At 41.9% G+C, this 17,561-nt stretch overlaps 1 protein-coding gene across 3 annotated transcripts in view; it reads left to right on the forward strand.

The window, feature by feature from the left end:
- The window catches only part of CMC2 (C-X9-C motif containing 2), a 106,639-nt gene that overhangs the window by 64,475 nt on the left and 24,603 nt on the right, over nucleotides 1-17,561 (forward strand). For 2 of the 3 annotated variants that reach the window (XM_039888832.1, XM_039888830.1), the window contains exons 4-5: nucleotides 736-859; nucleotides 2,286-2,401. In XM_039888832.1, coding sequence (XP_039744766.1) covers nucleotides 736-859; nucleotides 2,286-2,401 — 240 coding nt within the window. Of the gene's footprint in view, nucleotides 1-735; nucleotides 860-2,285; nucleotides 2,402-3,512; nucleotides 3,688-17,561 lie in introns of those variants that run through there. The other variant, XM_039888831.1, reaches the window with a different exon arrangement.

The following is a 17,561-nucleotide window of genomic DNA, read 5'->3' on the forward strand; positions in this document are numbered from 1 at the left end:
CAATACTTACTGATCATGTTTCATATACTTTCTGCTGGGCACTGGGGTATCATCGGGGAAGCGGGTACTTGGTCTTCCACCCTCATGGAGCTCATAATCTAGTGGGGTAGGTGCTCAGACCTCCCAGGGCCCCTTGGGTGGGATGTCTCGAAGACCTTATTTATAGCTCCATTCCAAGGTCCTCTACACAGTCTAGGTCTATTTGGGTATCTGGAAAAACTTAGGGCTTTTTAGTGGCACGTGAGCTACCCTTAGCCCTCAAAGAGAATGTGTTTTGGGTAGGCAACTGACTGAGGGGTGTCCTAAGATGTAGGACTTTTAGTGCTAAAACCAGAGAGTCCTGGGAAAACTTGGATGGTAGGTCACTATAGTTCAGTGGTTCTCAATTGGAAGATGATTTTGCTTCCCCTCCCTGGGATGTTTGGCAATATCTGGAGACATGTTTGGTCAACACAGCTGGGGCAGGCAGCTGCTCCTGGCATCTAGTGGGTAAAGGCCAAGAATGCTGCTCAAATGTCCTACAGTACACAGAGCAACCCCCTTCACAAAGAGATGTCACAGTCTAAAATGTCAGTAGTGCCTATGCACTGGGGGCAGGCCAGTAGTGCCGAGGAGTTACTAACACGAGGAACATCAGTCAGCCAGTGGAGTGGGAGGGTAACTACCCCAGTTTTTTGCCTGTTAATGTGAGAAAACTCTGATACATGTTCTATGTGGTCTCCCTGATTTTCCCAGTGGAATCAAGCCCCTGAGTTACGCATGGTGGTTGCCGGCTCAGCAACACATCCCGTCAGTGGCTGCCTTTTATTTCCTGACTCCCCCCGCTGCTCTCCGAGTGACACTCCCCCTAAAATTACAGGTATTCAAGTTCTTAACTGAAGGTCTGCTTCTGGTGGAACCCAATCATCTTTATTAATAGAAAATCAAACATGCTCAATCTTATTAAAGTGGGTTGGCCCCTCGGAAACTCTGCCTCCCCCATTTCTGGCGCTTAAACTCAGTCCCGGAGTCCAGCTGTGTAGCCAAATGCAGATGTGTGAGAGCGGGAGGCCACACGATGCCGAGCAGGCTATTCACGCAGGAGCTGCTGCTGCATGGCCCTCACTGGGTGGCCGCAGGTGCACACAGATTTACACAAAGAGAGGTGAGAATGGAGTGTTGGAAAGAGAAGTAGATGTCAGGTAGGCTGGGCTTCTTCTGACCTGGTCTCACTGACAGAAGTCACTCATGTGTGTTGGCCTTGTGATTGTATATTGAGGCTTTTGTACCCGCACTGAGTGTGGGTTAGTATAGCAGTATGGGTGAGGTTCCAGGCTCTAGAGTTAGACCAAGGGGGCCTGGAATTTACTAGCTCTTTGACCTCAGATGACTTACTAAGTCCGTTGCCTCATGTGATTGTCATGAAAATTAAATTAAATGATAAAATGCACATACAATAGTATGCACTGTACCTCGAATTATAATATTGGTATGTGTATGTGTCCACACATTATATATATATATATATATATACACATATATATATATATATATATAGTATATGTGCAGTTTGCAGGTTCTTATAAAGCCTAGAAAATGTGGCCAGCTCATGCTCCAAAGTATATATCTTTAGAGAAATAAGATTCATGAATGCAGGATAAAGACCCTGTTTTCTTTAAAAAAAAAAAAATTGTTTCAATATTGAAATTTTCAAATCTACACAAAAGTTGAAAAAATTACATAATGAACCCCCAAATAGCCATCACTCACCTTTAGCAGTTATCAACATCTCACCAATCTTGTCTTATTTATTCATCCCCTAAAATTTTTTTCCTGGAGTATTTCGAAGCCAACTCCAGGCAACAAGTCATTTCAGCTGTCATCTTTGGTTTGCATTGTAACGGATTAAGCCTCATGGTCCTTCACCCAGGGCTGAAGACACTACAAGGACTGGCGTCTGCACTGGCCATGGGGTCTCGATTGTCCCTTCCCACATCTCTGGGGACTGACTTCGGTGCCCTCTACGTGTGCGGAGTGATGGTTTTGAGGTCGTATCTCATTTATACCCAGGTTCCTGCTGCCTGTGTCTCTAGACTTATCCAGCATAATTCATGTTGAGCGCCTGTCTCGACCCGGGAAAGGCGCTGCTACCCCCACGTTTCACAATAAATATCTTTTTAAACGGCCTGGTGTTCAGGCTCATTTCTCATTTCCAAGGAGGCTTTTGACTGATGACCTAAAGAATTGCTTTCCTGTGACTGACAGGGTAATATAGTACTGCAGCCTTTTCTATTCTCTCCCTCCAGGAGGCTGGTGAGAGCTGTGACTTCAAGTGCCACAGGCTACTTCCGATGGAGGTAAAGATTTACCCCAGTTTCGGCCCGTTTTCCTCTGCTTCTTCGGGGCTGCTGGTTGCCAGCAGGTAAGTCAGGTCCATCTGAGGGTGCTTCAGTGGGATGCGTTTTCATAGGAAATCATTGTGAAAGGCCCCCCTGCCCACCAGGCTTTGTGGATGCCCTCGCTGGAGTCTGCAGGCACCCAACAAAGGCATGGTTTCACAGAGACCTTGAACTCCACTGCATGCAAAGACTCTAGGAAGAAGGATGTTTGGGTTAGAATTCTCTCTTGACACGGAGAGTCCAAGCTGCGAAGGCTGGTCATTTGCTGGTCTCCTTAGGCCCTCGGCACTCTTACTTTGTGAAATGCCTTCTTTCCTCACATCATAATAGTATGTAGCCACATCCCACGTGAAATGCAATTCATGTATAAATGTCGAATTGCAGATGACTAGAGGCACGGAACGGATTCTTTCCTGGAGCCTGCAGTGAGAGCATGACCTCGTTTGCGCTACCAGTGAAAGCGAAGGGGCCTAGAAAATGACGATTCTTAATTCCTTACTCTTCTACCAGACTTAATTCGATATATAGAATCACGAAGGGCCTGAAGAAGTCACCTGTATTTTTCAGTCACACTTTTCTGTGTCTTATGGAGGAATATATTGCCCAGGTTTGGAGTTTTGTGATATAAAAACCAAGTCTGCAATTCCAGGGAACTCACTACAGTGGCAAAAGGAAGCTGACCTGCTTTTAGATGTCCCAGGAAGGCTGTTGAGTCTTTCAGTGTGAATGGAATCCAGTTTGGAGTGACCGAGTTAATTCTGCTTAATGATTGATGATGCTTCGAAGCTCCTATCCCACTCCATCTCAGAAGTCAGTCAATAAAAATAAAAGTGCCATAAATGAGAAGAGCCGGGGGGAGCATAGTTGGCTGGAGGCTACAGGAGGCTTCTGAGTGGCTCTGTCTTCACTCTGAGATTCATCGCCAGGTTGTCCTGCTGCTGGCAGTTTGGTTCTGACTGTGGCCCCTTGTCATGGGCTGAATCATATCCCCTTAAAGTTCATATGATGAAGTCTTAACCCCCAGCATCTCAAAAATGTGACTATATTTGGAGATAGGGTCTTTAAAGAGGTAATTAAGTTAAAAGTGAGCACACTAGGGTGGAATCTAATCCAATGTGACTGCTGTCTTTATAAGAAGAGGAAATTAGGACACAGACACACACAAAAGGAAGACCATGTGAAGACATGGAGAGAAGATGTTCATCTATAAGTCATGGAGAAAAGCTTAAGGAGAAACCAATCCTACTAACACCTTGATCTTGGACTTCCAGCTGCCAGACTGAGAAAATACATTTCTGTTGTTTAAGGTGCCCAGTCTATGGTACTTTGTTATGGCAGCGCTAGAAACCAATACAGCCTGAGATAATGGACTTCTCTGCCTCAATCTCTTTCTCTAGGACCCCTCCCTCCCGTTTTGACACGCACAGTCTGATCTTTCCAATTTACCTCCCAGGGGCTGGTGTCTGAACTCCATCTGTAATCATGGCTTGGTTCTCTGTACATATTTTTCTGAAGCCAGCTCTCAAGATTTATGAATATCATAGCCTTGGATTCCTTGCTGAGATGCTGGTATGGATTTTGCTTCCCATCATTCTTCTTTTAGGACAATTTCCTTCTTCCATTTCCTGTGTTTCTTATAGAACTGTTAGTCATAGCTTTTTACTTCCCTCCACTCAACCATGCATCTGGCTTTCTACATGCAACATTATTCTTGACCAAGAAACATTTCAGAAGGAGAATCTAATGGTTCTGGTGGCCAGCCGAATATGGAGAGAGAGAGGAGACAACACTGGTATTGATACCAGGAGATGGCTCTGGCTTGGGCATCCAGGCAGACGGTTGTGAGATTGGAGGAACATGGAAAGAAGAGCAAATTTGGGAGAAAATGATGAGCTTTGGCTTTCATTAGCTGAGAAATGAGCTGATAAAGGTGATGTTTTATTTTAGCAAGGCTGGTTTAGGATCGAAGGGGAGAGTTTGGACATCAGGAGACCAGAGAAGAGATAATAATTGATCCCAGTGTGTGTGTTTGTGAGAGAAATGATGTTATTAACCAACCAAGTCTGCATTTTAAGGATTGTGCCAATGCCAGGTTCAGCTGAGCACGATTTTCGAAGGTGTGCTCTGAGCTGTGTTGGGGAGTGGAAACCAGGCAGAGTCCATTATTCTGTTAGACAGAGGAAGGAGATGTGAAGTTCTCAAGGTTATTCAAGAAGTGAGGGTGTGAGAGAGAAAGATGAAAGGAGGAATGTGGAAGGAGGAAAGAAGAGACATAGATCTATCTCAGCCCTGGGGTGGGGAGGTCCACATGCAGTAAAGTGACCAGAGAAGAGTTCCTGCTGATGTAGAGACAAAGGGATCTTAAGAACAAGATAGCAAGTGTTTAATTTTAAGTTCTTTGCTTTGCTCCATCCCACCTAAACTTTCAGTTGTGTCTCCTAAGCACACAAACTTCTTAGCATAGGTTGCTTTTGTTTTCAAAAGGAAATCAAGGAAGGGTCCAAGAGTGGACATTTTCTGCAAATCAAGAGCATCCAGGATGTGATGCGATGCACACAATAAGGGAGCCTCAGTGGACAGATGGGTTTCATTCCTACTGTTCATTATCTGCCTTAAGTCTGAACTCAGCCTCCAGTGTGCAGTGACTCAACTTCCAGATCGCTGTGTGTCACTGCACACTGGAGGTGCTCAGCAACATTTGTTGATTGACTCAGAAAGGTTCCCCCCTAAGAAGTCCCTGAACGACCCACCTTCCGATTCTGTCCAATGGTCTGGCCTGGAGAATGCTGCTCCAAATATAGTGCAGAAATTGCCCATTGCCACTATGAGGTCACTGTAAGGGAACTGGCTGCACTTAAAGAGGCAAAGTTCACTCAGCAACTTCAAAAAAATATTTTTTTCAGCCAAGTTTCTGTTCTGCTAGCAGTTCTTGCTTGTGACCTAGAAGTGGCCAATGCCCCAGGGAATGATGCTGTCTAAACTTCCTTTCATTTACTGGCCTCCCCTTCCCCTCCCATCACCACTGGGCATTTCTGCTTCCCAGCAGCCTTTGCAGGCCAGCCCTTCCTGCGCCCCTCCTCCAGCCACAACCCTGCTTGGGACCCTCATTCTATCAGATGCAAGCCTGCAGTTGGACGGCAGCCAATTGCAGCCGTGAATGTTGGCATCAGGCTTAAATCCACACTGGCCTCCCTCCTGCCTGCAGTGGGTTCAGTCCAGTCTTCCTGTTCTGACTTCTCTCTGCTCTGGCCAAGGCATGTGCGCAGAGTTTCTGTGTCCAAATCACACATAAACAGCTGGAGTTTGTGTTACTACATGCATTCTGAGCTTTGTGGATATATACTCTGGAAACATCTGTAAATTAATTTTTCTTTTGCACATTGGTTTGTTTGATCCATTAACGTATGCATACTCCCCTCATTTAAAGATATTCCGGAGCCCTCTTTTCCTTGTCTTTGAATGGAAGTGACTACTTGTCTGGTTGCCCAGATCTGGCTGGGAGCAAGGCCAAGAATCCCCTCTTAGACGCACTGCTTAGTGCCCACACCCATTGAAAATCCTCTCAAAAATAAACTGACTCATCCTCTTTATCACCATCATTCATTCATTTAAAAGAATATTTAAACCTACTATGTGCCATGGACTGTGCTGGGTGTTAAGAGCACAGTGCTGAAGAAAACAATGGTTCTGTCATCCTAGAGCTTGGAGTCTAGTAGGGGAGATAAATAAATAAACAATTTAATTCACTGATGTAATAGGAAAAGATGGGAACACCTAATCCAGACTTGGAAATTCAGAGAAAGTTTCAGGAAGAAATGCCATATGCATGGGGCTTATAAAATGTTGACATTAGGCAGGGAGGACCAGTTGATGTTGGCATTAACCTTGGCCATAAGCCACGTTGTGTATCTATCGTACAGGCAAATACTATAATAGCACCAGACATAAGGAAACAGGGAAAGACATTGACTCTGTGGTTTTTCCATTTCTTGTTTCAAAGTATGTTCATTGGCAGCCTCTAAAAATGAAACTGTAGTGAACTGCTTGTCACTTTTTTACTTGTAGAGTGTACTTTGTAGAGTTGAGTCTTGTTCAGTGTCCTTATCACCCTATGGTAAACCTCCAATTGGAACCTCGCCCCTAAACCTTTCTGGACACTGACCATAAACTTCCCATTGGATGAGCGCCTTCAAATATGTACTGATGGTGGGCAGACAGGGAAAAAAGCATCTATTATTTTACAAATATGAAACCAAATCAGCCAGTAACTTTGGAAAGTTTGGTTAAATTTGGAGTTTTTTTCAAGTAAATAATAGTAGATAACGTTTACTGAGTGCTTACTACGTGCCCGATGCTAAGTGCATGACCTCATTTTGTCCTCATAACCACCCTGGTGAGTAGGCACTCTGAACTCTCCAGTGTGGAGATGAGGAGAATGAGGCACAACCAGGTTGAGTAACTTGCCCCGGGTCTCATGGTCAACGGCCAGGCAGGGGTGAGAACTCAGGGCACCTGGCTTTAAAGCCTAGGCTCCTGACCATGTTGACTCTCAAAAGTATGGCTTTGGTTTTTCATACACAGGACTGAGCTCCCTTCAGGTTTGGAGGATGTTTGGGAACTTTGAGAATCTGAGCATGAGAAGAGAGCACGGAGAGAGAGTGTGTGTGTGAACTGGCACTTCGCAGCTGCCTTGGCCCACGGGCGAGGCTCGAAATCCAGCACAACTTCCCTCGTCAAGCCCAAAGGAGGTGCTCTTTTCCAATTCTACAAAGGTGCCATAAGGAAGAAATAGCATGGGTGATGGATTGTCCATTTGAGGTCACTAATTGAAGCCTTAGGAGAAAGGGGCCTCACATCTCAGGCTAGATATAATCTCTACCCTCTTGGTGGAAGATAACTTGGACTAATGGGATCGGCAGACATTTACAAATAGATAAAGAGCATTGGGTTTTCAATTTCTCCCAAGTTACCTGTAAGAAATATTAAATGACAGATATGAAACCAACTAAATATATCCTTGGAATACCACTTTCTCTGTCCAGATAAGAAATAAGATGCCATTTGTCTCTTTTAAAAAGATTCAAATGTCCCCACTATATAAGGGATCCATGTCTGGGTTTGTGCCTATGTGTCTTTAGGTGTGCCTGCTTACAGGTGTCCATGCTGGCCATGTGACTGTGCATGTTTGCATATGTACATGCACGTGGGGCTCTCTGCCAGTAGCATTAATAAAGCACGATGTCGCTGTTGCTTTGGAAACAGCATTCTTGCCCTGGCACAGCTGGGGACAAGGGGACGTGGCAGGCTGTGACATGATTCTGTGTGGCTTGTGATTCTCTCAGGGATGTGAAGATTCTCAGGACGTGGGTTTCTTTTCTTTAGTCCATGAGTATATGTGGGCTATGGGGGCTAACAGGTGCAGGCAAGTCTCTTTCAAGGAAGTTATGAAACTCTCATTTGGAGGCAAGTCTGGAAAAGCAAGACACCTGGGGTACAGATGTCCTCTGGGCCCCCTGCTTCCTACTCCCTGAGGAATGGCACCATTTCCTCTCTTCGGTGAGGTCTCTTCCAGAGGAGGCAGGCACTGGGCGTGGTGGTCCCCCTTTGCGGCCACAGGGGGACATGTTTTAGGGCATCCTGGGGAGCATCCTATGCTCGTTTTACATAAAGGAATGTTAGCAGTCACATTGTATTTTGGGGTACAGAGGATTTCTGTGATTCCTGCTGGGCAAGTGACATGGATCAACATGGAAATACCTGGTTTGAGTGATGGCCTTGTGAGAAAGCTTGTTGTACAAATGTACACTTCTACAGTGTGTGCTGGTGTACTTTTTAATAAGGTGCTTATTCTCGTCCTTCAATAAATAATGACATTAGATCATTTAAGAAATCTAAGAGCTAGATAGTGAAGATCCAGAGATGAAAGATCCAGTCCCTGTTCTGAAGGAGTTCACAGACAGTAGAGAAAGTGTTCCGTTCAGGGGATAATTGTGACAAAATGTGACCTGTGTGGAAAGGGAGCAGTACCAGGGAGGGCGAACCCAGCAGCAGCGACAAGCTCTCCCTGCTGCTCCCCAAGTCCGTTCTTTATTTACACAGCCTGGAATTTGTGGTTTTGACCAATGAGTCGGTTGAGAGGAGAATGGTAACGAGTAAAGCAATGTCAATGTCAATGTTACTTGCGGGGGAAAAAACCCTCACTCCAGCAGGCTCCGCTGGGTTGTAATCTGACAGATAAAAGCACTGACTGCAAATTGATATGGCTGTTAGTGACTATTAAAGTGACTTCACAAGTGACCACCGAACAGGAGTGAGAACATGGGTGCTAATGACCATGACAGGAACGGCTGTCGTTTATTTGGTCTGCAGGATGCAGGCACTGTGTGAAGCACTGTGCTTTCCTTGTCTCATTGAGTCCCCACTCGTCCCGGTCCCCAGTACTTAGTTGAGAGAAATGTACCTCAATGAGGTTAATAGGTGGTGAAGCTTCAGGTCTTTGTCTTGAAGGTTCAAAGCGTTTCCGCTGTCCCCCATACCCATAGCGGACAGACAGACAGTCTATGCACATACAGTTGTAATGGGCCTTTTAGAATGTGATCAAAATCAACGTTATCTCATTCTCCCTCTTCCCCGTTCCTAACCATCGGATGGGACAAGTTCTTCTCTCGCCCCTGGTAGAAGCTTAGGTGGTCCTATAGCTTTTCCAGCCATTCTCAGATAATACATAGTACCCTGTTTACTTTATGTCCCGAAGGGCCTCATTTCAGTAATCAGTGTGTTTCTTCCATTGTAAGAGTTCAAACTCTAGACCTCTGCAACAGTCAAGCTTCGGCCCTGCCCTCCCCCAGCCGGAGAGGCCGACTGGTCAGCTTCACCCTATTTCTCTCCCTATTGCCTCCCCTAGCTTTGTAAGCAGTTTCTGATCCCTGCGGAGTCCAAGTTGTAGAGGGAGAAGGGAGAAGGGGCTGCAAAATGTTTTACTTGTCAGATCTTGTCTTGAATTTGCTGCCATATCATAAGATTGCTGAAGAGAATATCATTGTAGCTCAAAAAATGGCAGATTTATTAAGTTTGGAGGCAAGGGATCTCTGGGAAATTATAATGATGTTTAAAACTAACTGAGTCTCTTTTTCTGTTCTGTGCAAACACACAATTAGAGGTGGCTAGGATTACTTTTTTTCATTTTATTTTTAGAGAAACTGAAGCTCTGAGAGATGAGTAGTTTGTCAAGTTCAGATAATTTATTAAGTGGGAGACCGAATTTTGAGCCCAGAGAGTTTGACTTTAGAACCTAGTCTCTTAACCTCTCTGCTATCTGAAGTTGAATATCTATCAGGAGAGAAATTTATTATTCCTTACCAAATAGACAATTTGCCTTCTTTCTTATTCTAGGCAATATTACCAGACCAGATAGTATTTCCTTTTAATAGCTAGTATTGAAGCAAACCTAATGAAAACGTGTAGTCCGGAGAAAAAGACAAAACAAAGCACTTTCTGAAATTGGATGGCATATAAAGAATTAGGAAAACAAAACAAATCTCAAGGGGACTAATCTGTATAACTAGAAACTATTTCAAAAGAGTTATTTCTCACACTGTATGATACTTGGGAACAAATTTCATACGGTCATATTTGCACCTGGGAATAATTGTTATAAGAAATAAGGCCCTCCCCCACAACTTGAGGCCTGTAGGGAGAGCAGGATATATCACTGATAATACTTTTTGCATGTAAAGCTGTTATTTCAGTTGTTGCAATTTGTCTCTGTCTCGATGCTTTAGTTGAGCCAGTATTCACAGAAGCATTGAAACGCTTTTTACATATTATAATTCCCCAAAGCATTTTTAGTTCAAGATATTAGAGTATTTCAGGTGGCAGTGGGCATTTTGGAGTGTGTGCCTTGCATACGCCAGTCCTCACCGCTTTGTCCAAGCGATTCTCTCTGCCTAGTGTGTCCTCAGTGTCTCTACTTGTCGAATTCTTACTTATTACGCAAGGCCCACCCAGACTGTCACCTCTTCACAGAAGCCTTCCTAATTACCAAAAACAGATGGGTTCTCTGCTTCCATTGGACCACATGGAGTTTTATAAGTTGCTTTTGCAACATTTTACCTTGTATGAAGTTGCCTGTCTTTGTGTTCCCGGTGGGTAACATAGTTCAGCTTTCTGGCCCACAGGCCAAATCCGGCCCACTGCCTGTTTTTGTACAGCCTTTGGGATAAGAATGGTTTTCATATTTTTAAACCATTGAAGAAAGTCAAAAGAAGAATAATATTTCATGACAAGTGAAAATAATATAAAATTCAGATTTCATTGTCTATAATTAAAGTTTTATTGTAACACAGCCATGCTCATTTGTTTATATATTGGCTGTGGTTGCTTTTGCACTAACACAGCAGAGTTGAGTAGTTGTGACACACAGACCATCTGGCCAGTAAAGCCTAAAATAGTTTTTATCTGGCCCTTTACAGAAAATGTTTGTTGACTTCTGCTCTGGAGCAGGTGTTCTCAAATTTTAGTCTGTCAGAATAACCTGGAGGGCTTGTTAAAACACAGACTGTTGGACCCCACCCCTGTAGATCCTGATTCAGAAGGGCTAAGGTGAGTCCTGAGAATCTGCATTTCTAACAAGTTCCCAGGGGCGGCTGCAGGCTGGGACCCATGCTTAACAGAACCACTGGTCTAGAGGTAAATGATGGTCTTTAAAATCACAGAAACATCTTTAACCAATTGGTTATTTATCGAGCAGTTGACCTCTATGAATCCTAGCTTCTTCATCTGTAAAATGGGGCTCATGACAACTTGGTCAGTTTGATTGACGATCAAGGAGGAGTAGTCTATGAAAGTTCCTGGAACGCACAGTAGGGATTCCATACGTGGCTATTTCTTTCGCTCTCTCCTTGCCTCCTTCCTTCTATTCTCTCTCTCCACCTCTCTCCTCTGAGAAGGAAATATAGATAGTTATTTTCTCACTGATTCTGAATTGTCTTTCTTCATGAGGCTGCTTGGGAATTTTATAGCAGTGTACAGCTCAAGATGTGTCTCTCCCCAGTATGGTGCTTGTCATGTAACCCAAGCAAGGCAGGCTGGGAAAACCATTCTTACCTAATTTACTTGAGCACATACTGTGTACAAGTTTCTGTACAGAGCAAGAAAATTAAGATCAAGAACTGAAAAAGAGATCGTCTACCTCTCAGAAGATTTCAGAATAAAGGCAGAGACAGAGGGTTTAAAAAATTAATGGTTGGCTTTTAGTTAATTGTAATCATGTGGTTTCGTCTTTTTTCTCAGGGAGGATGATAAAGGGTAAGTGCTTTAGAAACAAAACCACGCTGAAATCTTTAAGGAACCAGATATGCGTGCACTCAAAAGAAATGTGGGTGATTTGAAAGAAGCATTTTTCTTGAGCCTGGTTTTAAAACCATGGTTAAATTAAGCACACAAAAATACCAAGTTTTCTTTAGGATTTTTTTTTTCCCTTAAAAACTGAGCCATTCTGACTTCGTAAAATTATGAGACTAAAACGAGGTAATTAATATAATTATATTTGAAAATTATAAAGTACTGTTTAAATGCAAGGGAAATCAGGTTTACCACATTAAGTCACAATCTAATTAGAGGAGAAAGTACAATTTGTTGGATGAAGAGCAGAGGGTGCAGAGAATTAGGTAGATGTTGGAGGACCCCACTTCTTTCCTTCTCAGCCCCTGGGAATCTAGGCATCTTAATTTACCTGTTAAGCTAATTATAGAGAAGGCCTTTTAACCTCCTTGCTCTCACATTTCTTTTTCTCTATGTGTGACAGAACCTGAAAGATGAAGCATTGACTTCATACAGTTTCCCTCTACACAGGGCACAAAACCTTAGCCGTTTACTCCCCCTTGTCCTAGTTAGAGGTGCCTTTTCATTTTTCCTTTACATTTTTGCTTTAGTGCCCCCCCTCCCATTAGCATTTTGACGTCTTTGGCTGTGGTGACATTTGCAAATTTTGTTTTTGTCAGTAACCTCCTTCTACTGAGGAAAAAATATTTTTAGGTAGTGGTGTGCTGGTAAATGTTTAACAACAGTCTCTCCGGGAAAATGTATGTATATATTATGTATGTAAGTTAATTGTCAATATTACTGATACGAAGGATGTGTAGCACACAATTTACGAATAAGAACTTATGCAATACTCTTTATGGTAAATTCCGTAGAGCTATTTTTTTCATGGGATGCTTTTGCCGATTTGTATTGAATTCTTGTATCCATAGCCAACCTATGGTTGCAATTGACCAGCAAATGTAGTTCCAACATAAATGGGCATTGGTATTTTCCTTCATGTTGACTAGTAAGATAAAAGTGAAGCGACCAAAGACATACGTAGGGATGTTTGTCTATGATGTGAGTGACTCCTTTGCGAATTGGAGAATAGCTTTTGAATACCGGAAGAATATTTCCTTAATTTTTTTTCTGTGATTATGACTACGGACACAACACGCATTTAATTTTAATCTGCATTATTAACATATTTTTCTATTACTTTCTTAAGCCTAGGTGACCAACAAAACAGAAACGCAAGCCCCGATTTGTGGCATATGCCAATTACTGTGTTGAAAAAACTATTGCTGTGTACTTAGGCCACACCACTGACTTGGGGCTTGGGCCATTGTCTTTCAGTGTGGGCCTTCAGGTGGAGTGTTCTCTGATTCCCCCTGGATTGCCCTCACCTCCAAGCTTTGCCCTCCACTCTGGGAATATCAGTTATATTTCAATGTTTGCTATATATTCTTTGTTAATTTTACTTCTTTTTGCTTATTTCTTTCAACTTTAGGGTTGGGAGTTTTGAATATTTGCCTCACAGTTATTATTCTTAGGGGTTTCTCATGTTTCGTAGAGAATTTCGAACATTGTATAGAGGAAGAAAATGAAAAGCATTCATAATCCAACTTCTCAAGATTTCGATGTAGTTCTATTGGTTGCTTTTCCTCATGCACTCTCATAAACAATCTCACACTTTCTTTTTTCAACCAAATTAAAACCGTAGTATACATTTATTTTTGAAGTATTCTTATCAAAAGTATGATATATATACTGAAAAGTGCACAAACCCATGAATTATCATTAAGTTAAAATGACCGTGTAACCAGCTCCAGTAGTGAAATGTTACTAGCCCCTCTGAAGCCCCTTCCTTCTGCCTCCTAAAACTCATACGCTCTCCCTTTTCTCCGAAGTTAAAGGCTATCCTATTATCTATCATAAATTAATTTTGCCTATTCTTAGGCTTCTATTTATAATTAAAGGCATATAGAATACACTCTTGTGTCTGGTCACTCTTTCTTAGCATTGTGAGAATCATCCCTGTTGTTGTGTGTAGAAGTAATTCATTTATGCATGTGTACTGAGGATTTTTTTTCTCTACTCTATGACTCTACCATAATTTATTTATCCACTCTATTTTTGACGGATGTTTGGGTTGTTTCCAGTTTGGGCCTATTTCAAATAATGCTATTGTGAACATACTTTTAATGTATCTTTTGGTGTACATGTATCCTCATTTCCATTGGATAATTGCTAGGAGTGAAGTTTCTCTTCAACTTTTGGAGAAGATGCTGACTATATACAATCTCATCAGTGGTGTAGGACACTTCCTGTTACCTCACATTCTCACCAACACTTGGGCATTGTACTTTTGTTTTTAAACTTTTTAAAAAACACTTACCATCACATTGTGAACATTTTCATGTATTATTAATTTTATTTGTTTTATTATTTTTAATAGTCACGCGCAATTTATTGTATAGAGCAGGGAACAGCAAACTTTTCTGTAAAGGACCAGAGAGTAAATAAATATCTTCACTTTGCAGGCCACACAGTCTCTGCTGAGTAGTTACTCAACTCTGGCATTGCAGCACAAAGGCAGCCACAGATACCATGTACATGAATAAAATTTTTTTTTATCCATGACAAACATCATCTGTTTGTTGAATACCTATTACGAGTCAAGCACTGTGCTTAGTTTTGGGAATCTGGTTGCACATCACTCAGAGACAAATTCTTCATGGATCTTACATTCTAATTGGAGAAGGTAGACTGACAATTACCCCCTGCACCCCTCAAATGAGTCTTAATGGATATTTGATATAAAAATTCATAAAAGCAGAACTGTCTGACAGACGTATAAAACTCAGCTCGCAGCTTGAAAACCATGACCTAACTATCAATTGTAGGGTGTTGATAGTTTCTTACCATGCCACTGCTTTGAATTTTCTTGTACATAAATCTTTGATTACATTATTTTCTACAGTAGATTTCCAGCGGAGAATTGATGAGGTCAAAGGGTGTGACTATTTTGGAGGATCTTGTTCTATTTTGCCAAAACATTTTTTAGTTTGTGCTATTATAAGCACTATTATGTGTTGTATCTCACCTTTGCCAACATCGACATTGCCATTTAAAATGCATTTGCAAATTTGATAGGTGGAAAATATTACCTTGTTTTAATTCGAATTTCTTTGATTAGTTGAGTGCTGAACATTTTTTCATTTTTATTAGTTATTTGCATTTTTCTCTCTGAATTGATGAGAATAGGACATTTTGAGCATAATTTAAATAGAGTTTTGAAGAGATTAACAAATCAGTTTTTTCTCCAGATACCAGACTTTGAATTGGAATGAGGTGATGGTCAAGAAAAGCAGATTTCTGTAGAACTCTCCTGGGTAGCCAAGCCTGTATTTTATTCTGGACACATTACTTACTAGTCTTAATTTGCTACAATAATATTATTTTTTCAAGTTTTTAAAAACACCGTTTGAAATTTTACAAGTAAAGATTTAAGTGTGAGGGAGAAACGGCATGGTATCAGCAGAAGGGAAAAAATAAAACTAGGCATAAAGAAAGTAGCTAGGTATGTGCTATGGGCTGAATGTTTGTGTTCCCCCAAATTCATATGTTGAAGCCTAAATCCCCAGTGTGATGGTATTTAGAGGTGGGACATTTGGAAGGTAATTATGTCATGAAGAGGATTAATGTCCTTTTAAGAAGAGATAGGAGAGAGATGATCTTTCTCTGCTCTCAGCCATGTGAAGATTCAAGGTGAAGATGGCTGTCTGCAAAGAAGGAAGAATGCCTTCACTAGACAATGGATCTGCTTGCACCTTGATCTTGGGCTTCCTAGCTGCCAGAATTTTGTGAAATGAATTTCTATTGTTTAAGCCATCAGTTTATGGTACTCTACTATAGCAGCTTGAACTAAGATAGAAATCTGAATTAGGGTTCTCTTGAGAAATGGAATCTATCTATATCTATATATCTATATCTATATCTAATCTATATAGATATATAGATATCTATATATATCTCCTATAAAATCTCTCCATATACATCTTTATGTGTGTGTGTGTGTGTGTGTGTGTGTGAGAGAGAGAGAGAGAGAGAGAACTGCTATATCTAGTCTTGACCCTATCTATCTATATATATAGATATCTATACATCTCCTATAAAAATCTCCATAGCACATCTTTATGTGTGTGTGTGTGTGTGTGTGTGTGTGTGAGACAGAGAGAGAGATCTGTGCCATAAGGGTACCAGCTACAATAAAAAGTGAAGAAAGAGATTTATTATAAGATATTAGCTCATATGATTATGGAACCTGAGAAGTCCTACAGTCTTCCAACTGCAAGATGGAAACCCAGGAAAGCAGTGGCCTTTTTCTAAGGCCTGAGAGCCAGAGAGGTGATAGTGTAGATTCTAGTCAGGATCTGAAGGCCTTAAAATCAGGAGCACTACGGGCAAGAGAAAAATCAGTGTTTCATTAGGCTCAGCATACAGGTAGAGAGCAAATTCAACCTTCCTTCACTTTTTTGTTCTATTTGGGCCCTTAATGGATTGGATGATGTCCACCCACGCTGGGGAGGCTCATTTACTTTCCTACTCTGCGCATGCCCACCCTCCACCTGAGTCACTCTGTCTGTTTAGTTCCTGCTCCCTTTCAGAGTTCTCAAGTGTCCTCAGGGAATCATCACCTGACTCCTGAGGTTAGGTCAGAGCCCCTGTTCTGTGAATCCCTTGACCCTGGACTTCTCTGGCATAATCGCAAAAGTAATTAAATAACTAGTTGTGCAATTCAACCTTTGATGTCTGCCTTACGGTTGCCATGTCAATTAAGGTAGAGATGAATGGAAGGCAGAATCAGAGCAGTTTTATTGGCCACACTCCACACCTCACACCATACCTGTCAGATAACATCCCAGGCCAAGCATTGAGGGGGAGAGAGAGGAAGGAAGGGAGGGAGAGGAGGATGGTGGAAGAGGGGTGAGTGGAATAGGAGACAGGAGACAGAGAGAGAGAGAGAGAGAGAGAGAGACAGATGAGAGAGAGACTATAGGAGAGAGAATATGAGAGAGAATGACTTATGTATATATTTATTTTTAACCTGAATCTCTTTTCATTAATTGCGACCCTGATGGAGAAAATGTTATTAAAGGTAGCAGGATAAATGATTATGTTATTGCTCCATTTGCCCTTTGTTCTTGGAAATCCCCTCTACCTTCTTGTGAGCTGACTGTCTGTCTTCTGCCCTGAAATGTGGAAGAAGCTGGGTTTTAAACCTCCTAGTACTTGATTAGCTCCCCACCCACTATTTCCAAAAGGTAAGCAGGAAAGCACCTAAAGTTTACCATCACCAAGGGAAAGATAAAAAGCCAAAGGATTACCACCTGGTGGCTCTGTTCACCAGATTAAAGAAAATGCAAATGGAAAGAGAAGCATTACCTAATCCTGGAGTTGCTGTGACTGTACCTTTGGCACCTAACTGTGGAATATATTCCCGTTTCCACGGAGGTTATTAGCACATACCATTAGACCACAGCAAGGCTGTAACTCCTGTGAGTGTGGCAGTCCCTGGGGGCCTTGTTCACTGCTCTTTCCTTGCCGCCTCACGCTAGTCTAGCTCGTAAATGTGTACTTGGTAAACATTTGTTAAAAGTATAGAGGAAGTAAACTCTTTAATCCATTTAGAATCCATTTTAGTGTATGCCGTGATTTAGAGAACTAGCTTTATTTTCCCCACAAATGATCAGTCTGTAACTTCAATGGCTAATGTTGAATAATTTATCCTTTTCCTATTGAAGGAAAACACTGTGCTTAGTATGTATTAAAATCATACATATACTTGGTGCTCTTTTCTGTTCTGTTTATTAATTG

The sequence above is a fragment of the Pteropus medius genome, unplaced genomic scaffold, assembly GCF_902729225.1.
Source record: "Pteropus medius unplaced genomic scaffold, Ma_sr-lr_union100, whole genome shotgun sequence".
Lineage (NCBI taxonomy): Eukaryota > Metazoa > Chordata > Mammalia > Chiroptera > Pteropodidae > Pteropus > Pteropus medius.